This window comes from Saccostrea cucullata, unplaced genomic scaffold (assembly GCF_032062105.1).
Source record: "Saccostrea cucullata isolate Sc308-1 unplaced genomic scaffold, CSIRO_AGI_Scuc_v1 ctg2512, whole genome shotgun sequence".
Classification (NCBI taxonomy): domain Eukaryota; kingdom Metazoa; phylum Mollusca; class Bivalvia; order Ostreida; family Ostreidae; genus Saccostrea; species Saccostrea cuccullata.
The window spans coordinates 160,785-184,728 of NW_026921509.1; the positions used below are offsets into that span (position 1 = coordinate 160,785).

General features: G+C 34.7%; 2 protein-coding genes across 3 annotated transcripts; both read right to left on the reverse strand.

The window, feature by feature from the left end:
- Nucleotides 1–1,145: 1,145 nt before the first annotated feature.
- LOC134260167 (uncharacterized) lies at nt 1,146–23,507 on the reverse strand. 2 transcript variants are annotated; one of them, XM_062742754.1, is made up of 12 exons: nt 23,390–23,507; nt 20,734–21,753; nt 17,786–20,386; nt 14,517–14,698; nt 5,862–5,954; nt 5,370–5,554; nt 4,829–4,931; nt 4,528–4,689; nt 3,794–3,814; nt 2,706–2,944; nt 2,071–2,279; nt 1,146–1,739 (listed from the first exon to the last, which is right to left on the reverse strand). In XM_062742754.1, the coding sequence occupies exons 1-12, from the start codon at nt 23,481–23,483 to the stop codon at nt 1,597–1,599; spliced, it is 5,052 nt and encodes a 1,683-aa protein (XP_062598738.1). In that variant the 5' UTR covers nt 23,484–23,507; the 3' UTR covers nt 1,146–1,596. The 2 variants fall into 2 exon arrangements, with proteins under 2 accessions (XP_062598738.1, XP_062598739.1); XM_062742755.1 differs by lacking the exon at nt 3,794–3,814.
- On the reverse strand, nt 8,463–10,464 carry LOC134260161 (uncharacterized). Its single transcript, XM_062742747.1, has 3 exons — nt 10,034–10,464; nt 9,556–9,718; nt 8,463–9,068 (listed from the first exon to the last, which is right to left on the reverse strand). Exons 1-3 carry the CDS (start codon nt 10,253–10,255, stop codon nt 8,803–8,805), a joined length of 651 nt encoding a protein of 216 aa, XP_062598731.1. The 5' UTR covers nt 10,256–10,464; the 3' UTR covers nt 8,463–8,802.
- Nucleotides 23,508–23,944: the final 437 nt, after the last annotated feature.

Genomic DNA, 23,944 nt, shown 5'->3' on the forward strand with positions numbered 1-23,944 from the left:
ATGGCCTAAATATGGCCTAGCTACAATGCTAGTGTTGAGCAAAGTTTCATTTTCTACATGTAATTAATAATATAAATAGCACATGGAAGTGAATGTAACATCAAGAAACATATTCAACAATGATTAAATACAACCAATAGTAACCATGGAAACAAACGTAAACAAGATGAGTACAAAAAATAGTAAATATTTTAGAGCAAGTTCTTTGCAATATATATAAGGTTTCAGATCTGATGCAGGTATATGACGTTAATAACTTATTAATATAAATATCAATAATATATTACCCATTTGTAAATAAAAATAATCAATTTTAAATATTTAACATAGAATTCAAAACCCCTTGGAGAGAAACCAACCCTGCAAAGCCCACAATAAATAATAAATAATACCAAATTCTGTGACTATTAGTCATAACATATCATCAAATTTTAATTAAACAAACCAATATATTGAAAGTTGAGTTTTAAAACAAAGTACAGCAAAACTCGTTTAGTACGAACACGGATATTGCGAATTTATGGATATAGCGAAGTCATCTTGGATCCCCAACTATATAACTTTAATGAATTTCTTGTATGGTTATAACGAATTATGGATATAGCAAATAGTATCATACAGGTCTCAGTGACTTCGTTATATTAAATCGAGTTTTGCTGTACAACACACAGAAAATATTTTTTCAATATAGAACTCAATTTTCACGTGCCATACTTTATCCCATAGCCATATCATAAACATTTTGTTTTTTGTACATAAAATATTATGCATGAAATCTTTCATTGCACAGATCTAGTTTTGAACAGTCATTCTCTGACCGTAGTCAATAAGAAAATAAACTTACATACAATAACTTCAGCATTTTATCAATTTGAAATTGCCAAAAATAAATATTGAAATTCTTTGTCTTGCTGATGAATTCGAATTCATGTGTAAGTTTCAACAATGAACTACTCATTACATCAAAAATATTATCAGTAACACTTAAGTTGCATGTCCAAAATGAGATATGTATATCATTTTAACACAACAGCACCCCCCTTATCCCATCCCCCCCCCCCCAAAATACCAAAATTTTAAGAATTTTGTGACTTTTTAACGAAATGAAGGGGGTCTATCAGCCAATATATCATTAAGTCCTATTCTTTTGCTTAAAATGCTAATTTGTAGAAAAAAGTACATACTGCATTGTGTATTTTTTAAAAAAGCTATCTAATATTTGCGTTTATCCATGTTGGGTCGTAATATTAGGGTACATTTGGGTATTTGGGTCGGCAATGTTGTCTAATATTTGCATTTGTCCATGTTTGGACGCAACATAAGAGCACAGTCTATCCAGATATTGGGTCAGCCAGCGATTTTGTCTAATATTTGCGTTTGTCCATGCTGGGTCGTAACATGAGGGCACAGCCTATCCAGATATTGGGTCAGCCAGCGATTTTGTCTAATATTTGTGTTTGTCCATGTTTGGTCATAACATACGGGCACATTATATCCAGATATTGGGTCGGTGAAGTTGTCTAATATTTGCGTTTGTCCATGTTCGGTCGTAACATAAGGGCACATTATATCCAGATATTGAGTCGGTGAAATTGTCTAATATTTGCGTTTGTCCATATTCGGTCGTAACATTAGGGCACAGTCTATCCAAATATTGGGTCGGTCCAGCATGGCCTGCCACATTGAAATTTCCTCTCCATGGGCGTCCATCCAATCCACTGGCTTTCCATAACTTTTACCTGAAATATAAGTTTTATTTTAGAAACAAAATTGCAACAAAATAAAACTAACTAAATGAAATCAATCTGATTTTTTTTTCAAAACACAACCTGACCAATGTTTAATCTAAAATGGTCTTCGAGTTTGTCTAAGAACACATATGACCTTGACATTTTTGCTTTGAAAGTCACTAAATCCTGATCCAATATCAGACAATGATCCTTATAAAGAGGCTCGAAGTTGTAGGACATATGATGCAAAAGAATATCAAAGTCAAAACATCTTTAACATACCCCCCGCCCCACCACATTCACAGGCGCAGACTCAACAAAAACACAAAATCCAACTCACCAACACCTAGATTAAATCTGAGTCCCCCCAGGAACTCGTTGCTGCTGAGTTTGTCGTGGTCCCACACAGTGAGTTCCAGACATCTTTCCTTGAGATCTGACTTGGACACGTCATCAAACATAAACGTGTGGTTCCACTGCGGGTTACAGTTGCGTTTGACCACGGATGTCTTCTGCTTCAGGCCTTTCTGCTTGTCTGGCAACAAGTACCTATATCAAATCACAAAAGTTAATTAATTTTGTTCATAAATATTTTTGAACCCCATTAAACTTAAAAATTGATTGAAATGTTACTGAAAAAAATGCACTGATAGAACAAGATGTGTTTGTGAAACACTATTCCCCCCATGGTAACACAATTCTGGAGTGGAACGTAGACTGAAGTGGAATACACTTACACTTGACGGCACAATAGTTAGGGGCTAGGTTAAAGTTGACAAAAGACAAACAGATAGACGCAACAAAAAAAATATACCCCCGGGATCTTTCAATCCAGGGACATAAAAGTCCTTGAAAAAATTTATGGATTTGAATCATTTTTCACTTCATTAAAAGACAAGTCTCACATCACCTGTCATAATTACGAGGAAGAATACATATCTTATCACCTTTTGTCAAAAAAAAAAAACTACTTACCCTTTAACAAAAGGATCAGAAAAGCCACTGCTCCTGACAGCACTCAGGTTTCTGGCCTCTTTAATCAGAACATGGAGTTGACCCTTTGGACCTCCGACCTCTGATCTTCCCCTCTTGACCTTTTTCTTGGAAGGAGATGTCACTGTGTCCTCTTTCCTGACTTTTTCTGGTGGTACAAACTTCATGCTTAAGAATAAGTCTCCCTTGTATGTTAGATTGGCAGTAGGCTGGGACTCAATCTAGAAAACACAGGGTATTACATATATTTTTTATTTTCGATAAATAAAATAAAATAACAATCATTATATCTCTCCGAGGTTTCTATCTAAAAATAATTTTGCATTTAAATTTCAGTAACATGAAATTGATATTCATAACAAATGAAATCAAAAATTTACTTTTATTGACATCAAAGTGTACAATTAGGCAATCTGTTTAAATAAAATACCCCACCCCCCTTTTTTTCTCTCCCAGCAATCAAGAGATAAAGATGATTTCTTTTAATGTAGCCTATAAAATGTGACGTTTTTTTTTTTAAACCATGTTATATCATCATACAGACCACATTCTGATATTGAACTGAAAACAAAAGTACAATGAATTCCCAATGGAATAATTATTTCCAATATGTTGTGCAATTCAACGACCTCAATTATGTCAACAGAGAAATTTATTTACAATGGGAAACATGCTGGTGTCAATTTCTCTCTCGGTAATTATACAATGAAATCTACAGAGATGATGCATTTTACAGTATTTCATTTGTCAATGAGCTGAGTATATGCTACGTACGGTGCACAAACAAAAGCATTGTTACGTAATAATTCTCACAATGGTATTGTCTCATTGTATTTTAATGAACATGTACAGCTCAAACACAAACTAAAGAGGCTAAAAAAGCAATTAACAAAAGCATGCAGATGATGAAAAACAGGCACAGTTTTTATCACAAGCATGCAGAACTCGAAATCAAAGAAAAAAAAAAGTTTTTATCCAATACAGGATCAAGCTTTTACTCTGTACATGGTTTGTGATTTTCGTTTTCAACAAATGCATAATTCATAACGTTGTTAAAAACTTCATAGTACCAGTAATGTCCTTTTTCCTTTCTACAATCATGGTATTGTTTCAATTTTAAAACAATTTGTGTTTTGTGGTTTGGACGAGATAATATTATAACTGCATGTACAATGTATCATTAATGTTCTTATACAACATGTACCATTTCAAGTTATCCACAGATTACAAAATGAAAATCTGCAAATATTTAAGCTGGGCCCCCCAATATAAATCAGAGATATTGTTTTTTCTATCAAGTTTCCCTTCTTCTTATTTTTTTCAAATCTTGATTTTTGTGGGGTCCAATTTTTGAGGTTTGAGGAAAAAATATTGGCTTGTGAAGATTTTATTTTGTGGTTAGAAAATGTTTTATAATAGTAATGCATATGAAAATTTGACATTTTGTTGTTGTCATAAATCTGTGGGTGTCTGATCATACCTCAAATTCAATGTAAATTAACCCATCCCCACCCCCCCACCCCCCCCCCCCCACCCCGAAAATTAGTAATTTCAAAGCATCTACATCCTCTTGAATTAAATTGTATTAAATGTACATGTATTACTAATTGAGCTTGACTTATTGTATTTAGATATATTTTTCCAAATTGTAATTAATTATTTCTTCCCCTCTCTATATCCCCTATGACCTTTTGATGCTAATGTATTCATGTATGTCCTACATGTAGCTCTTGCATAAAAATCATAATTTAAAAAAAAAATTCTGCAAAAGAAAAGGTATCATTTCATAACTAAATACACCTACCCTCTCTTGAAGTGGGTACCACTTGGCTGAAGAATCAGAGAACCGAAAGTAATCAAAGTTGATGGTGACCTCTCCCAGGAAGTCGTTGCGTCCGAACCGGTCATTGTGCCACACCGTGACCCACAAAGTCCTGTTCTCCAGCTCACTCTTAGAAATTAAGTACTGAAACAAAACACATCAAAAAGTGTAAAATGTTCACTTGGAACACCATTAAATACAGTAACTGGACTAAATTTTACTTTACTGGAAAGCTGTTTGAAATCTGAATATTTTTAAAATTAAATTTAGAAATGCTGAATACCCTTAGAGTCTGCTCAAACACTGGATTTAAGGTGTTCTTCATAATGCGCGTCTTCCTTTTTCCTCCTCGAGTTTTGTCAGGAAGTAGGTAAGTTTTGACATATCTGAAAATTTTGTAATATGTTTAAATTTTTAAATTCAACAATTTTCTTCCACATAGTTTGCAACAAAATATTGTCATTAATATATAGTTTTTTCTTTGCAGTTAGATTTTTCTAAACCATGCCTTGCTTGCAAGATTGAAATGCATGATCATACTATGATTTTTTTCCAACTTCAGTCATGTCTAAAATATTATGAAAATGGCAAGAAATTTTTTTCCACCATGATTGTATAAAGTATAAAACTTGGTTATAGGTTGGACCTCAAATTCTGTATCCTAAGTTATCATGCTTATAGCTTTTGAGATTCAGAAATATACTATTACTGAAAATTTTTCTATGAGATTTATAAAAGTTTCATATAACCCAGATTTCCTTAGGAGTTAGTTTTTCATAACAGACTGTAACTGTAGTATACATTGTCTGGATGGGTGTACATACGGATCAGATCTGTTCCTTTTGGTGTCGGCCGGAGCCAGGCCTTTACATTGTTTGACCTGGATCTCCAGCGTTCCAGTCCTGTAGTTATACTCCAGACCAAAGCATATCTCCCCCGTAACAGGAATCTTCCCATAATCCACCTCACCTGCATTGCTATAGAAACTGAGGATGCTTTCTCGACTATCCTGTAAATATTTACGAATGAAACAATTATTAGAACTTTCCTTATAAATGAGCTTAACAGTAGAAATTTTTTTTTTTATATTCAATAGAACTATATAAAGATTTCTATTATTAGAACATTTCTTTTATTATTGAGCTAAACAATAGAAAATATCTTTTATTTCTAATAGTATGTGTACTATCTAAAGATTTGTTCATGTTCTAGATCTCAAGATATTCATTCTATAGTTCAAACTCAATTTTTGAGATAAAATGTCAATTTTTAAAAGCAAACATTGAAAGTTGTGTAACTTGCTCATGATGACTTACAGCTATTGTTGATAGGAGGTTACCACGACTACTGGCGCTAAGGCAACGATGGGAGGCCACCAGGTCATCGATGTCTGTGTCCTCTGATGAACGCTGAAATTAAAAAAAAAAGGTCACAAGTCATTACATGACAGTGCAAAAAACAAAAAGTCTTTGAGCCAATGCGCAATACAAATTCCAGTGCTGTGAATTTAAATTTGGTATGAATAGATGCATGAACAAACTGCAATTTTTATGAAAAAACATTTTTTTAAAAACTAAATCTATTTAATGGGTTCTTGATTTCACTCAACTAATTTCTTTGTACAACTTCAATCTAGAGAGTTAATAAAAGGGTTTTTTTTTCCCGAAAATGTCTGCAGGAAAATCAATATATTGTGACGGACATCTATATTTAAATCAACACTGATTTAACTATATGTCACTGGATTAATTATTTACTGAAACCAATCCAATCTTCTGTTAATATTCTCAGTGCAGAAAGTTTGTGCAGCCAGAAAAAGGAGAAATAGGATATACATGTAACCGTAAAACAAGTAATTCAATAAAGAAAGACTTCACATTGTTACTTTTCTGTCTCCATTACTATTTGAATTGGGATACTTTCAGATGCAGCTGCTGGTTTGCATCACAGAACTGAAGATGATTGTTGAGTATTTCAGTAACCTATAACATGTATAAACTTTTGGAAGTTTCCCAATCGCTAGTGTGGAGTTATTGTGATTTGTTTGGGGGCCAATGTTCATGGGGAAGTACAATTTACTTATCTGTAGGGAGTTAATTATGTCAATTCATATGTTAAGGGTGACCCCTGAAATCCACAAATATTGGCCCTAACAAACTTTGATTCCACATTAGACCTGAGATTCATAAGACTGTTCCATTTGTGGATGAATTATAATTTTACTTACATCAGTTTGAAAGGCTTATGTATTTGCATCAGTACATGTAATAGTGGTTGATGTACTTATGTCAGCAACAGTATCAGTAACAGTGGATGATGTACTTATATCAGTATCAGTGCATGGTGTACTAACATCAGTTACGGTGGACATTGTACGAGGGTTGATCCAAAAGTAATGTCACAGTGTCCATATCTTTTATATTTGGCGTCATATTATCACATATAATGTACCAAAAGATGCACAAATATAAATTGAATTTAACTTGAATTTTTCATTCAATAATGTTTAACTGAATTTATTTCATAGATGTTTAAAACATAGAACATATGGGGGGTCGCCGCGTCACAACCGAACGTCACAATTAAATAGGGGTGGGACGATATACCGATACACCGATACATATCGATATTTTCCTCAAAGATACGGTTTACGATACAAGCATTCAAATATCGGTACGAAACAGTACACGAACGACCTATCCAAAAATTAAAAACGAAAGTACCTGTCCTTGAAAAATGGCGGCTTGTACGAGCGAAGAAATGATGTTGATTATTGAAAACACACTTAAGAACTAATAAGTTGTTGGTTAGGGGTAAAATGTTTTCACTTTTAAGCAGTCTCGGAAGATTGGACAAGAAAAGTTCAGTATGTAATGCGTGCTATACACAGAAAATATCGTTTCCAGAACATTTGATTTTATTAATTGTTTGTCCATCTTGTAATCTCAACCTGGCTACAGACTTTCAGCAACTAATCAATAAAAATGTAAATGTGATCGATGTTTTTCAAATGAATTTTCAGTCAGTATTCTCTGATAAACTACCCAACTATTTGTAAACAACTTCTGAATAGTAATTTGGTAATAATAGTATGTACATGTATTATTGTTTTTGTAAAATTTTAGTCAATTGATGAACTTCAAGTATAAATTTCAAAGCAAACATGATTTGATATAGAATAATATGTTGAGTTTATGTCAAAACAAAAAAAAAGAAATAAAATACTAATTCTTTTGAAAAGTTTCATAATTTCTCATAATATCGAGATACGTATCGTATCGTGCCAATATATCGAGATACGTATCGTATCGCAAGATGTGTGTATCGTCCCACCCCTACAATTAAAGTGTACTTTTTTTAATTAAAGAAGACAAACACATTAAAAAACATCTATTAAAAGCGCCTAATCACAAAATATTTGAAAAGACAAAAATTTACATCATTTTTTAGTCTTAAGTTGAAAAGTATATGACATAATTGCTATTTTTTATTTTAAAAACATCGTTGTTTTACTCCGGTGCATTGCATTGAAAAAAAGGAAATGCCGAAATGGGCAAAGAAAGCCAGAACAAACTGTAATGCATTTTAGCTTCAAAATGAAGAAATCGCCAGAAGAGACAGTAACGTTGATTCACCAGTCTCACAGAGGAAAGAATGTAAATAAGGGACTTATTTAGATAGTTTGGATCAAGTATAGTATACGGATATGTAGTACCTGTGGATTCACTCATATTGAAAACGGAGTAAATAGTCCTCTGAACTGTATATAGTTATTTTAAATCAAAAATATTAAATATTTATTATTTGCATATAACTCAATTTATTGAATTCATGAATATTCATAGGTATTCATATGAATACATAAAAATATAAACTTACATAAATATATATTATTTTGCACTGTAATATCTAATTGAAGTCTACAGGTAAACAGGTCAACAAGTCAACAGGTCTACAGGTCAACAAGTCTACAGGTCGACAGGTCTACAGGTCAACAGGTCTACAGGTCAACAGGTCTACAGGTCAACAAGTCTACAGGTCAACAGGTCTACAGGTCAACAAGTCTACAGTTCTACAGGTCAACAGGTCTACGGGTCGACATGTCAACAGACTACAGCTTAATATAGCACCCGCTAATAATGATATTTTATAATTATAAAAAAAAAATTTCACAATCTTCCCAGTCAACATATAAACTCATTCATCTCTGATTGTGTATGTTTCTGCATAACAAAAAATATTTCACAATCTTCCCAATCACCATAGAAACTCAATCATCTCCGATTGTGGATGGTTCTGCATAAGAAACCCCTTAACATCTGCTCCGATTGTTGAGTCGTCATTGAAGTTGGTCCTATAATTTTCAATACTAATGGCTGCGTTGGTCAGCATCTTCTGATGTTCCCCAATTTCTTCGTCTATGCAGTTTGGATGGATCTTCATGAAAAAATCTTTTTTCCCTTGCCTTGTCTTTAATGCTTTTAATTTCCCAAATCCCAACCTTTCCAAATGCTCTAGTTCAACTAAAAATATTTATTGTAATTTTTATTTATAAAACATATATATTACCATGATGGTTGTATCATTGATTTGAAAAAAAATTAGCAATCATATATATTCTAAATCAATGAAAATATGGGAAAACTTTCAATAGTATTTAATTATGTTAAGTATATAACTATTCCCCTACATTGAGAATACAGTGTCTATAATTTTTTCTATAAATATAAATACGAAATTCCCTCAAAATTAAAACTAATTTTTCAAGAAATATTGAACACTGAATATTATATTAATTGGCATTACTATATTTTGTTAACAACTTATGTCACTTGCTTCGGTTTAAGTTAAAACATGTCAGAATGCACAATGGAATGACATTAACACTAATGAGTATACATGTACATCTTATAAAAAGTTTGAATGAAAATTCAAATTTGGATTAAAATTTTACATCATATCATTCAATGTTTTACAGTTTAATTCAATGATATTTATTGCATAACTTACTTCTGATATTCTGGGATAAAGATCCCTTAAGATGCTGCTGCAAATATCTTATTGACACACAGGGGCTCTTTGCCTTGCATACTGCCTTAAAGACTCTTTCCCTAAAGGACATCACCGATTTTATTCTTAAATTGGAGACTTCTTTCTCAAATGCTTGTACTGACTGAAATAACAAGATAAATACTTAAATCTAAATACGTTTTCTTATGCTCAGTAAATATACATTATATGTATGCTATTTATCTAATAAACACATCTTAATTAATGACAACACATATATATGTATCATCTGTGTGAGACAGAAATTAATTTAACCGTGATGCGCCACAAATATAGGTAGTGTTGGGGGGGGGGGGGTGTTATATATTAACTTAATCATTTTGAGAAAAAAATACAAATATTTGACCCTTTCATATTCTACGTGCACATGTCCTCATCCATATTATCTTTTTAAATTGACCACAATAATATAACAAACCTGTACAAAAAGAGCCTTCTGTTGAGAAACCGCATTATATAAAACCATGGCCTGCTTCAATGTTTCCTCAGTAATTTCTGTAGGTGTTGGAGTTAATCTATTCTCCATAGCTCCAGTCAGGTTATGTTGCAGGATGTGTAGAGCAACTGCCAATCTCAAAATATGTGTTGTATCCTTACTAGTAATTGTGGACGACTCCTCAGATGGATCGTTCTGAGACATTGAAGGTTCATTGTTTTCCTTATCATCTTCTTAAAATAATACATTTTATAAATTGTATTAATTTCATTTATAACTACATGCATTATTCATTTAATTATTTTTTCTATTAATTTTTTTAGAACTACAATCTTAATTAACATTTTTAAAAAAATTATTTAAATCTATTTGTAAATACATTATTCATTCACTAATAATATCGTTATAATTATTTTGAGTAAAAATAAACGAATTATATATTAAAATAATTATACACATTGTAATTTGAGAAAAAAAAATCAAAACATTTCATACCTTCATCTGAGCCATATTTTCTACTTATGAACTCTGCATACGAGTCAGTCATTGCGTCAAATTCTTGCTCTGCAACTTCTGAGAGAGTGTACAATTGCCCTTTAGTATGTTCTTCGTAAACTTTTGTCAATATTTCGGCAAAGTCCTGCACATTTGAATCTTTTAGTATCTGCATGTTTTCTTTTGTTACTGCCGATGTGTTAAATATAGGTTTTGACACAAAGAACAGAAATCGGTCAAGCAAACCATCATCTCCTCCAAGATGGAATAATTCGGAAAGCAGAGGATGGGGTTGAATAAACAAGCAACATGACATTGACGTTTTCATGAAACCTCTGTTTCCGGATACTAGGGTTGCCGTGTCTCCTTTCCCGCCCCACATTTTGCATAACAGTGAACGTTCGCCCTCTCCTTTCGATTGCTTTACATTTATGGATGTTAAGAAACGGTGTCCCTCATCACTGGTAATTAGACCGTATCCGTTGTTGTCTATCTGATGCTTCTGTAAACCAGCGGTTGTATATGTTTCCAGTTGCAGATTCACCCCGTGCTTCTTTCTGATTTTCTCAATTACCGGATCTACAACTCTGTAAAATGTGTTGCTTTTTCCTCCACCGGGCGCGCACACGGAGATTATAAACTGGTTAAGAACTGTGGTATATTCACTGCTTCCCACAGTAACTTTACTTTCTGGTCCGGTCAGTGCCGCAACTAAGGATAATAAGCTTGCCGTAATTAAAGTTTTAGAACAATTCGTCGCCTTTTCGAACACTGTCAAACAGTTTTCAATTTCTTCTGAAAATACATTTTTCCATGGAATTTTAACGCTATATGAGTTCTTGTAAATTTCAAAAACATCCTCCGTTCTAACTTTCTTCATCGATGCCATCTCTTATCCAAAGTGTCTTTGAAATGAAACGTTTCTATTGTGACGTCATAATATAAGTAACGTTATGGATACATAATATTTTTTGTAACAAATACATAGTAACGCTATGGATACTTAAAATTTTATTCAGCAAAGTTTTCGATACTCTAAAGATTCTTATACTGGTTCCATTTTTTTTTAAAAATGGATACCAATTCCGAAAATTCGAAACGGGCTCCGAAAGCTTTTGAATTTTACAAAATTATTTCCCATAAGGAAAATTTAATATCATATTTAATGGAAATAAACATCTTACAAAAACATATGGACTGTGTAGTATGTGGATCGGAAATGAATTTAGTCAAGCGAAAAGATTTATCAGATCAGGCTCAATGGAAATGCCCATGCTGTATTTCATCTTGTTCCATTAGGAAAAATTCAATCTTTGAGGTAGGAAACATTTTCAATAATATAGGAAAAAAATTGACCCATAAAGATTCAAAACAAACAATTATTTTATTAAAACATTATCAATTTATTACACTGTTATTCTAAATTTTATAAACTATTTTCAATTTTTCACAGAATTCCAAATTATCGCTGGAAAAACTCACGGAAATATTATATTACTTTGGAATGGATTTTCAAATTTATGAAATTGAGAAACTGGTTGATGTTAATCATGGCACAGTTATAGAGTGGTTTCGCAAATTACGATCGATGACATTGCAATTTTTAAAGAATGATCCAATTACACTTGGAGATAGTATGGGAATTATAGAAATTGACGAAAGCTTATTTGGAAAAAAAAGAAAATATAACAGAGGAACAGGAAGACAGGATACGTGGGTTTTTGGTATGGTTGAAAAGGGAACCAGAAAAGTCATTTTTCGGGTAGTGGAAAAGAGAAATAAAGACACTCTATTACCTATAATTAAAGAATCTGTTTCCGAAGGTTCTACAATTCATTCAGATTGCTGGTCAGCATATAACACTTTGGTTGAAGAGGGATTTGTGCACAAAACAGTCAATCATTCTAAAGAATTCTTAGCCAGCGATGGAACATGTACCAACGAAATTGAGGGCGTTTGGGGTATTACGAAAAACAAAATCAAGAAAATGAAAGGCATTCTCCACGACAAGATCCAGGATTTTTTGCATGAATTTTCATATAGATATCGATACGGATTTTCAAATGGCGATGTTTACCAAAAACTTATCGATGACATCGGTCATACCGTTTCCAATTTCTAATACTTAACAATATAGTCATCTCATATAAATTGTTTACATTTTCATTTCCTACCTCATTTACACAATGACTTCTCAAAAAATTTGTAAATTGTCCAAAAATTATAATCATCAATCTGAATTTTGTATACTATAATATCTAGGAAACATTGAATCCCTTGTTTTTTAGACCTGTCGACCTGTAGACCTGTAGACCCGTAGACCCGTAGACCTGTAGACCTGTAGACCTGTAGACCTGTCGACCTGTAGACCTGTAGACCTGTCGACCTGTAGGCCCGTAGACCTGTCGACCTGTAGACCCGTAGACCTGTAGACCTGTCGACCTGTAGACCTGTAGAATCGTAGACCTGCAGACCCGTATACCTTTAGAACTGTAGACCCGTAGACCTGTAGACCTGTTGACCTGTAGACCCATAGACCTGCAGACCTGTCGACCTGTAGACCCATAGACCTGCAGACCTGTCGACCTGTAGACCCTTAGACCTGTAGAACTGTAGACCTGTAGACCCGTAGACCTGTAGACTTGTAGACCGTAGACCTGTAGACCTGTCAACCCGTAGACCTATCAACCCGTAGACCTGTAGACATGTCAACCCGTAGACCTGTAGACCTGTCGACCCGTAGACCTGTCGACCCGTAGACCTGTCAACCTGTAGACCTGTACACCTCTAGACCTATCGACCAGTATTTCTGCAGTCATGTAGACCTGTTGAACTATCAACCCATAGACCAGTCTACCTGTAAACCCATATAACTTTCCATCCGTAGACCTATATACCTATAGATTACCCGTTGACCTGTATACCTGTCAATCTGTATACCTTTTCTACTTGTAAACTTTTCATAATACATACACATTCATAATTATATTCAAATTTGATATATATTTCATCATTATTATTCATACTTATTCAAATTCTAAAATAAATAAAATTTACATAACCACTGATTTCTTATTAAATTAATACATGTAGTAATGAATATTGCGCATTAATATACCAAAATATTTCAAATCAAATACGAACTACTTTTCCGTATAACCAATTTGGGCCGATAGTTTCAGCGATTTTGAATGGGTGATGGGTCATTGAATGCTCAGCAGATGACAAGAAGAGCGAAAGATGAGAGGACGGACGGAAACGTTCAATGGTGTTTGACGTTTTCAAAAAAGACAGACGGTTAGAGTGATATGTGAAATTTTAAGTTGGTCTTATACTACTGTTCAAAGAATTTTGACAGAAGAATTAATTATGGAAAGAGTGAGTGTACGATGGGTAGCAAGTTTTCTTTAAGAAGGTGAAATATGTGAACGTGTTCGTGGATCTCTCATATTTTTAATGAAAGCAAATGAAGCGTTTAAATGTACGACGTCGTGTATCCGTCATATGACGTTATTTAGGTGCGGCGACTACCATAATCGCACTTTGTATATAATCCGATATTTTGAAAAGCATAAATCATGCTGTAGTGAATTGAAATTTTCAGGTCTGATTTGAAATAAATGTAGCTTTCATCATTAATAATTTTGTTGTTTTACGTCGACGGGTAGCGATTTTATCGAAGTTGTGACATTACTTTTGGATCAACCCTCGTATTTACATCAGTAACTGTGGATAAGGTGGATACTGTACTTACATCAGTAACTGTGGATAAGGTGGATACTGTACTTACATCAGTAACTGTGGATAAGGTGGATACTGTACTTACATCAGTAACTGTGGATAAGGTGGATACTGTACTTACATCAGTAACTGTGGATAAGGTGGATACTGTACTTACATCAGTAACTGTGGATAAGGTGGATACTGTACTTACATCAGTAACTGTGGATAAGGTGGATACTGTACTTACATCAGTAACTGTGGATAAGGTGGATGAAGGCACTGATAGTTGACTGATTGCACTGCCGGTTCGGCGATGCTCAGGAGTGTTTTCTGTAGAAGCACCACTAACATGACCGCTGTCCTCAAAACTTCCCGACCCCTCTGAACTTGCCCGGGGGGACAGGCGGGTGGTTCCTCCCTCTGCTCTCTCTGACAAAACAAATTCAAGGTTAAAAATGTAGCATACAAAATATTTAATTAATTCTATCAAGTGTGTCTTGGGAGTTTCAGGTACAAAGTATGACTGCCTTTGAAACAGATAGTTATAAGACTTCAAAGGAAATGCCTGGATGTTTTCCTTCTCAAAAGAAATGTTTCTGTCCACAAAGCCTTACATATCTAACTAGACAAATAGTATGAAAATATATTTTAAACTGTTCTTTGGCTTTAACAAATACCTCTAGCTGATCAAAAATATTTTACCATATTTACTATAGTCATTTCTTAGCATATGTACTAAAAAAATGTACTAAAGAATTTTTTTTAATCTAAATAAAAAAAATACTGGTGTGCCTAGATTTATCAATTAACATGATAACCAATGCTCTTGCAATACAAAAGAGACGAAAAGCTGAAACAAATGAAACAAGAGGCCCAGGGGCCACAGCGCTCACCTGAGAACATCAGCAAGGAAAAAAAACACATATCAGATCAGAACTGTAAGTTAACTTAAGTGGGGGGGGGGGGGGGGGGTTGAATTTTAACCCCCAAGGGGATCATAATTTGAACAAACTAAAATCTACATTACCTGAGGATGATTCCATATAAATATTACTAATCATGGCTTTGAAGTGCTTGAAAAGAAGATTTAAAAAGGTTTCCCTATATATTTCTATGTAAAACTTTGGTCGGCCATTTTGGCCCCGCCCTACCCCCAGGGGTCATGACTTGAACAAACTTGAATCTACACTACCTGAGGATGATTCCACATGAGTTTCATCTTTCCTGGCCCAGCGGTTCTTGAGAAGAAGATTTTAAAGATTTTTCCTATATATTCCTATGTAAAACTTTGATCGGCCATTTTGGCCCTGCCCTACCCCCGGGGGTCATGACTTGACCAAACTTGAATCTACATTACCTGAGGATGATTCCACATGAGTTTCATCTTTCCTGGCCCAGTGGTTCTTGAGAAGAAGATTTTCAAAGATTTTTCCTATATATTCCTATGTAAAACTTTGATCGGCCATTATGGCCCCGTCCTACCACCGGGGGTCATGACTTGGACAAATTTGAATCTACACTACCTGAGGATGATTCCACATGAGTTTCATTTTTCCTGGCCCAGTGGTTCTTGTGAAGAAGATTTTTAAAGATTTTTCCTATATATTCCTATGTAAAACTTTGATCGGCCATTTTGGCCCTGCCCTACCCCCGGGGGTCATGACTTGAACAAACTTGAATCTACACTACCTGAGGATGATTCCACATGAGTTTCATCTTTCCTGGCCCAGTGGTTCTTGAGAAGAAGATTTTTAAAGATTTTTCCTATATATTCCTATGTAAAACTTTGATCGGCCATTTTGGCCCTGCCCTACCCCCGGGGGTCATGACTTGAACAAACTTTAATTTACACTACCTGAGGATGATTCCACATGAGTTTCATCTTTCCTGGCCCAGTGGTTCTTGAGAAGAAGATTTTTTAAAAATGCCAATAATTTTTCTCTTATTCATGATTATCTCCCCTTGGAAAAGGGCGTGGCCCTTCATTTGAACAAACTTGAATCCCCTTCACCCAAGGATACTTTTGGCAAGTTTGGTTGAAATTGGCCCAGTGGTTCTTGAGAAGAAGATGAAAATGTGAAAAGTTTACAACGACAACAACGACTACGACGACAGACAACGGACAAATTTTGATCAGAAAAGCTCACTTGAGCCTTCGGCTCAGGTGAGCTAAAAAATCCATATTGAACACCAAATTGTTGATAAAAGTGCAAAAACGCATGCATGTTTTCTAATGTGCCTTTGTTAATAACTGTCCATGCAAAATCAAATTTTCTGAAGTCCACCTCCTAGTGGAATGTTATTTGTACAGAAATCATTAGCTATTCACTGTCTCTACAAGCACTGCACAGACAACCAAGGGAAATGCCTACTGGTTATAAACAGTTATACAAATGTATGAAAGTATTTGAACAAAGCGTTCTTACTGACCCTTACAAGGACATCAAATTTGTAAGCATTTGTGATACTGAATGAATCTTACTTTAATTAGGAAGTACTTTGAAAACATTTGCAACCAAGGGCATTGGCTCCTCTAAAAAAATTCCCTTTTTTTTTTTTTGAATAATTAAATGAATCTAAATGATTCAAACTTAACATCAACATAGCTTTGAACTTTCAAGAGAAAAAATTTAATTAGTATGTTAAGCACTGCCTAATCTAATACTGACATTAACCTTGCTTAACTTTCTTCATTCTCGTTTTCTTTTATTATTAGATGTTTCTAATAACAAAGGATATATATTGCAATCAAAAGAAAAAAAAAATCAATAGCTGGAAACTATAAGAGAAAAATATAAATCATAATTAATACCTCACTGCGTTTGTTCTTATTGAAGATGACAGAGAAAAAACAGAAATCAAAACCATTAATTCCCAACACCTGCAGTACATGTAACTAGCCAACATCACAAAGGTCTTTGAATCTTTAGCATCCATGTCCAATCAAGTTGATTGATTTTTGGAATAAGTCTATCATGTTGATTATATAAGCATACAATTTTGTTGGAATAGGCCTGTTCATTTTACTTAATGAGGGTACCCGAGCCACAAGTTGCGTAATTTTGAAAATAATTTGGTTTCCATGAAATGCTGATAAACAGTTGTGACTTGTTTGTAACAATTAGTGAAAGGTTGCCAGCTTTTTACTGCCTTAAAAATATTCAAAACTAAAAACTTTGTTGATGTTGCATAATTTTGAGGCTTTGAAGTGGTTAGAAGGGAGAATTCCAAGGCAGGGAAATTTAGTGTTGCGAAATGATGTGACAAATCAATTTTTCTACATGAATTGTTACAAAGAGTTCTTTTTTTAAAGAGAAATGTTCAAAAAAATATTAAATTTTACAAGGTATTCTGTACTTTGAACCATGATCTGCACTTTAAAACAATGCACTTTAGATAAATTTTAGAATAGAAAGCTTATATGCTTAAAATGGTCACTTCATTTCACACAAAGAATGATGAATTATAAAGGAAGGATCTACCTCAGCGAGGCAAGCAGAAAAAAAAGTAGGATACCTGAGTGTTCCTCTATCTGAAGAATGGGGACAAAAGGAACAGTGCTGGGGTAAGAGTCAGCAGATTTCTGACCACCTTCTGATATAGGTCGGGAGAGAGGGGCAAGGGCAGGGGCAGGTGTGGGAGGAACAACCCCCTCAGAACCCTCCCTCAAAAGCCAATCCTCCATCAGAGGACTAGGTATGTCGGCAGGGACATCTCCCATGACTTCCCCGGGAACATCTGTCTGAAGCCATTCCTGAACCAACTGTTTGCTTTTGGTTCTTTTTCTGACTTTTTCGGTTTGGCTGTTCGGAGAAGAGTCATGCACATTGTTGTCCTCTCTGTTATTTTGGCTTTGGATGATCTGTTGCAGCAGGAGGTCCTCACTTGCTTGGGAATCTTCTTCATCCAAACATACTTCTGCTTCCAGGGAAGACACCAAGTTCTCAGTGGAGGTAACAGACTTATCAGCTGGAGATTCAGAGGTTTGTAAGGTCATCATTGCAATCTTGCTTGAAGTCAGCAACATCTTGCCAAGACTGCTTTCTGTATTATGAACCTCACTGTTTTCCACTTTTTCATGAACAGGAGAAGTTTGCAAATCATTGCAATTGCTGGTGTATTTTTTATTCAAATCTTTTACATCAATCACTTCTTCTTCAAGATAGTCAGTAGAAGACTGTTCATTTAAACTTGAGTCTAAAACTATCACATTGGTATTTGTCAGAGTATCTATTTCTCTCTCTGCTTCTACTTCAGTATTCATTTTATCAGCCATTTCAGTGAGTATTATATTTTCATCTATTCCTTCTGAATCATCAAAAATTACCTCATTTTTGTTTTGACTGTCAATATGCACTTCTTCAACATTACTTTCTGCACATTCTGTTAATAATGCAGTATCCTCCTCCTCTTTAATATCATGCAAATGCACTTCTAAATCTTCATTGCTATTGTCACTGCTATTATTCTCCTCCTGAATAACACTTAGTGCATCTGATTCTGTGCTCAGAGAATCAGTCGATGTAGCAAATGTTTTTCGAAGGAATGCTCTATTCTGTGCATAAGTTGGCTTTTGTGGTGACTCTTGGACACTTCCAAACACTTGATGAAACTCATCTTTCAGTGAGTCATCCTCAAACCTCCACAGAGATGACAAACTTTCACTTTCCTTTGCTTTCTGTACTTCTTCTTTGAAATCTTCTGATTCCTCACCATTACGTTCCTGGCCCTGTGGGCTTTCATCAACAGAGAACCGGAATTCATGGTGCTCTCCAAATTCCTTTTCGAAGCTTCTAGTACTTTCTTCTACACCATCCTCCACATTTTCTGCAATTTCCTCAAGGTCTTTGTTGCTGCCAGTACTTGGCCTAAGAGATTTTTTCCTTCTCTTTCGAACAGGTTTTCTTTTTGGTTCATTTGATTCTAGATCAGTTACAGCTTTGTTGAAGATTTCATCAAAGTCTTCTTCAGTTGTTCCAACATTTTCTGAGCTTTCATTTGTCCAAACACTGTCATTTACAAAAGCTAAAGTATATGTCTGTGGTTTGGTTCCAATCTTGCTGTCAGACAGAGGTGTCAGAGGAGAAAGATTGAAACTCTCAATTGATTCAAACCTATTCTGCCTGTCATCAATGGAGGATAACCTGAAATTCTGAAAGAGTGAAGACTCCAGCAGTGAATCAAAGCTGTCATGTTTACCAGAATCATCAAGAGCAATATCTTCATTGACAACTTCCTGATATTTCTCCTGACCCTCATCATTTTCTTGTAATCCTTTTGCTAAAATGATTTCTTCATTAGGGCCTTGAGCACTGCCCTTTTGAAGGCCCTGTTTCTGTGTAATAGAATTCTTGTTTCTCTCTGTTGAAATATCTGTTTTCTGATTGGTTGGTAGATCTGTCTTCTGACTGGTTGTGTGAGCTGTTTTCTGACTGGTCACAAGATCCATATTTTGATTGGTTGCAAGATTTGTTTTCAGATTTGTTTTTAAATCCATTTCCTGGTTAGAATCAGTGGAGTCAGATTCCAGGTCATCTGGGTTGAACATGATCAACTTCTTTGACACTGCAGATTCAGTCGTATCTTCTTTTGGTTTCACATTATTAGACTTTGAATTCTTAGAATTTTTTTCTTGTTTTGAACTAATGTTTGTGTTTTGTATATGGTGAACATGTTCTTGTTTTAATTTAACACATTTTCCTTCACCTCCACTCACAGACTGTTCCTGAACACTTGCACTCTTTTGTCTCTCCTTTTTCTGTGGTCTGGGAGATTTCTTTCTCCCTAGAGGACCTAAGTCTGACTGCGGCTGTGTCAGAATGGATCTGGAGACTTTCGCTAAATCACTGATATCATACACTTCAGGATCCAAGTGACAGTCTCTCTCAATGTCAAACAATGATAAATCTGAAGACACATTGGAAGGAACTTCACAATCAGACGTGTCCAATATTCTCACAAACTGATGGTGATCTGGGACCTTTTGGGAGACATTTTGGGGAGATACTTGGGGGGACTTAGAAGGGGAAATATTTTTAGATATGTCTACAGGAGAGTTGCCCAACTGCCCCTCTCTCACTACACCTACAACAGAGGGATCACACCCAGGAGGTGGACCTATGAAATGAAAACATGCACACATTCACACATAATATTGAGAAAATTTAAAACCCAAGGAAGCTAATGAATAATAATAAATCAAAATGTTGTAAGGAAATATAATCATTACATGCACTTAAGTTAAAAGTTAACTTCATAATTTTAGTTTACATATTTTTTTTAACTATGTTGCAGACTACGTCAGGGAAATTAATAGTTATATATATGCATCAGCTTACTGTTTAAAATCACATCACATGTAGAAAATCAAAATTGAAAAAGCAAACACTTATGAACCAAACAGCATGAACAGTGAAGAAGTACAATAGTGAATACAACACGAGTTTAAAACTAAAATGACTTACTTTTCGTCTTTCTTTTCTCCACGTAATTTTTGGACATCCGTCGAAATCTAACTTTAGATAGTTCTTCTACCACATAATCTTCAGCACCACTACTGCTCTCACGAACGTGAGAGGATTCCGTACCGCTGTAATCCGCAGTACTCATCCGAGACGTAGAATCCGTGTCGGATGATTCTCTACTAACGTGACTGTCCCTCTTTTTCACAGGTAAAGGTGAATTTGCATGGGATGAAGGAATACTGTCAAAAGAGTAGGGGGAAGGGGATCTCCCTGGCATATACCTCCTGGGATCTACATGGTGAGAATTACTTTGGTGGTTTTGATTGGGAGTTAATGAGGGGCTTGTACTTTTCATGGCCATTATCATCTCTGTGGCAGTCTTTTTCTGACTGGGTGATCTGTTTTTCACAATATCCTCCACCACCTTTGATTTCACTTCACTTTGTTTACTTACTGACAATGTTGGTGAGTTTGATTCATCAGAATGTACATCTACTTTAATCTGCGTCTCTGTGCTACTTTTCGAAAATGGAACCTCGTCCGACACAAGTGTTTGAACCGAATCATCAGAAAAGTTTCTCTGTAAGTTTTTATCCTTTGAAACATTACTTTTGTGTATATCTGTCCCAGAGCTTGATGCTGAGATATTTTTACTGGCACTATCGACACTATCCACTTTCCCGCTGGGCAAAGATTTTCGGACTTCCTCTTGATTTTTCTCTGTGTCTGTTGACACCGAAGAGTCTGAATCGGAATCAGATTCCTCATATTTTTTAGATGTCACTTTTCTCACTGTTGAGTGAGATTTACTTGAAAGCTCTTTGGTTTTGGGCACTCTAAAGGCATCAAATAATTGGTTAAGTTTCCTTTGATCCGATTCTTGTGGGAATTCAACCCTGTCTTTCTCATGTTTCTTGTCTTTTCCCTCTGATTGCACACTTCCGTTGGATAAAGGTTTTCCATTCCTAACTTCGTCCTTTGTTCCACTGGAGTCCAATATTTCACTGTCACTACTTGCTCCTGAAATATGAATAGATCATTGTTAACAAGAATCTTAATTCATTACAATGTACTACAGTTTCTTTTAATTTACATCTCTGTGGTTAGAATCAACTTGATACTATATGGACTGTATCCTGACAAACCTTTTATGAATCAGTGATTTCATTTATATTATTAGTAAAGATATGTCATGACTGATCTTGAAATGAAATTCAACTGTTCAAAATATCTGGAAAACAAGACATACTTTCAAAATAAAGAAGACATATTATGAAGACACCATACTGTATAAAATATCAACTGATTTGAGGTCAAATTTTTTAGCTATAAATTGTGAATCTAATATCATTAACATGATTAAAAACCTTTTTTAGCAATCCAGATGATCCAAAAAGACAATATACTGCATAAAACATCAATTTATATAATAATATATCTAATTTTAAAAACTAAAAAAATTTGTGATTCTGATGTCATTAAAATGATTTGCGCACAATCCCAATGATCGAATATTCTGTCTCTGCAGCAAGCAGACATAAAACACAATCAATTTTTAGAAATATACACAATACAGGAAGAATGCAAATGACACCTGTCAAGAAAATAACAATGTTGGTGCCAAAAGAATGTTTATTTCAAAGTCATCACCACAGGCCAGAGGGGGGAAGTGAGGCCCCTGGTGATCAATATCAGGACTGCAGACTCCAGGGTTCTCAATTACATGCTCTGGATGTCCTCAATGACAGTAAAATATAAGCATTGCTTGGGCAGCTGTCTGGTAAACATACAATGCATTCATCACTATATTGGCAGAAATCATTAGTAGTATATAAGCAATATTTTATTGTAATGCCAATCTCTCTTGGTGAGTATTAAAAAAGTAGTCCTTTGTTATTCAGTGTCTTAATGCATTTTTTTTTCTTTACATCTTATATATCTTTTTCCGAAATAGGGATTCCTTTATTGATGAAATTTTGTCTAGCAAAACTTTATATAACAAACCACAGACTCAGCTAGGAAATACAGAGAGAAAACAAATCAAAAGTGTATATTATGCCATGGCTTGATTCCACAATCTGGAGACTAAAAACTTCTACTCCTCAATGACTCTCTGGATTATTTCAATTGATCAAATCAAACATATAAATGAATTATTCATCACTTTCCATCAATGAATATCTACCCCCCCCCCGCCGAGGTTTTTTGGGGGGGGGGGGGGGGGGGGGGGGGGGGGGGGTGTTGGGTGTTAATTTTTTCAGATATTATTAAAACCAAAATGAATGAATTTTTCAAAGTAAGTTGCATCAAATATTTATTGATGTCTTGCTTTTGATGCATCTACACAAGGTGTATCTAAAATTGAAGTATATAATATTACCAATTCAACATATTTTCCTCTTTATCATTTTAATCAATCAAAATATATGTGATGAAAATTAATGGTCAATTTTCCATGTTGCAAACAGACTTACAATCATGAAAATAGAGAGACTTCATGAAGAATTAAGAACAAACAAATTTGTACTGTCACACTAACATCACCATCAATATTGGATGCACACCTGATTAAACATGCAAATTGAATCGAGTCCAGGTTGAACCTTTTATCAGATTATTGATGAGCTCTGGCAATTAATTAACTAAATTAATTTACCTTGTGCCTCCTCTGTTTTGGAGGCATGGGAATGACCAAATTGTCGAAAACAACACAGGAATCTTCGTAAGAAAAAGTTTTCAGTTTTTAACATGCTTTCTTCATATCAATAATTTCACACACGACAAATTATTGCACAGAAATTCAATTCAAAACTTTCCCTTGAATCCAACTAATATTAATTTAAAAAAAAAAAAAAAAACAATTCCATAATGTAGGAGACAGCTATAGATTCCATGTTTTAGGGTGATAAATTATCCATCACTTGGATATCAATTTTTTGTTCCTCTTCATCAGACTATATAATTCCCATCTGTAATACTTCATACAGAACTTATTATTACAGGCGAGTCAAGGATCAACTGCTTTCCACATCAAGAACACAAAGCTGCATATTGACGTCCTCAAATGGAAAGAGAGCCATTCAATTCCTAGAGCATTGCAGGGCCATATGCATGAAGCGACCGTAAAACTATATACAAATAGGACTGAAACAAATTTATATATATTTGACTCTCCAAGAAACAAACTGCACATTTATATTATGTAAGTATA

What these genes read in the sequence shown, in the direction of transcription:
- LOC134260167 (XM_062742754.1), bottom strand. Translation starts at nt 23,483, where the DNA reads ATGTTAAAAACTGAAAACTTTTTCTTACGAAGATTCCTGTGTTGTTTT. An exon ending in GGAGAAAAGAAAGACGAAAA is followed by an intron (nt 20,387 to 20,733) that starts GTAAGTCATTTT and finishes TTCATTTCATAG; the next exon opens with GTCCACCTCCTGGGTGTGAT. An exon ending in TGTTTGAGCAGACTCTAAGG is followed by an intron (nt 4,690 to 4,828) that starts GTATTCAGCATT and finishes GTTTTGTTTCAG; the next exon opens with TACTTAATTTCTAAGAGTGA.
- LOC134260161 (XM_062742747.1), bottom strand. Translation starts at nt 10,255, where the DNA reads ATGTCTCAGAACGATCCATCTGAGGAGTCGTCCACAATTACTAGTAAG. An exon ending in AGAAGGCTCTTTTTGTACAG is followed by an intron (nt 9,719 to 10,033) that starts GTTTGTTATATT and finishes TTGTTATTTCAG; the next exon opens with TCAGTACAAGCATTTGAGAA. An exon ending in TTTATCCCAGAATATCAGAA is followed by an intron (nt 9,069 to 9,555) that starts GTAAGTTATGCA and finishes AAATATTTTTAG; the next exon opens with TTGAACTAGAGCATTTGGAA.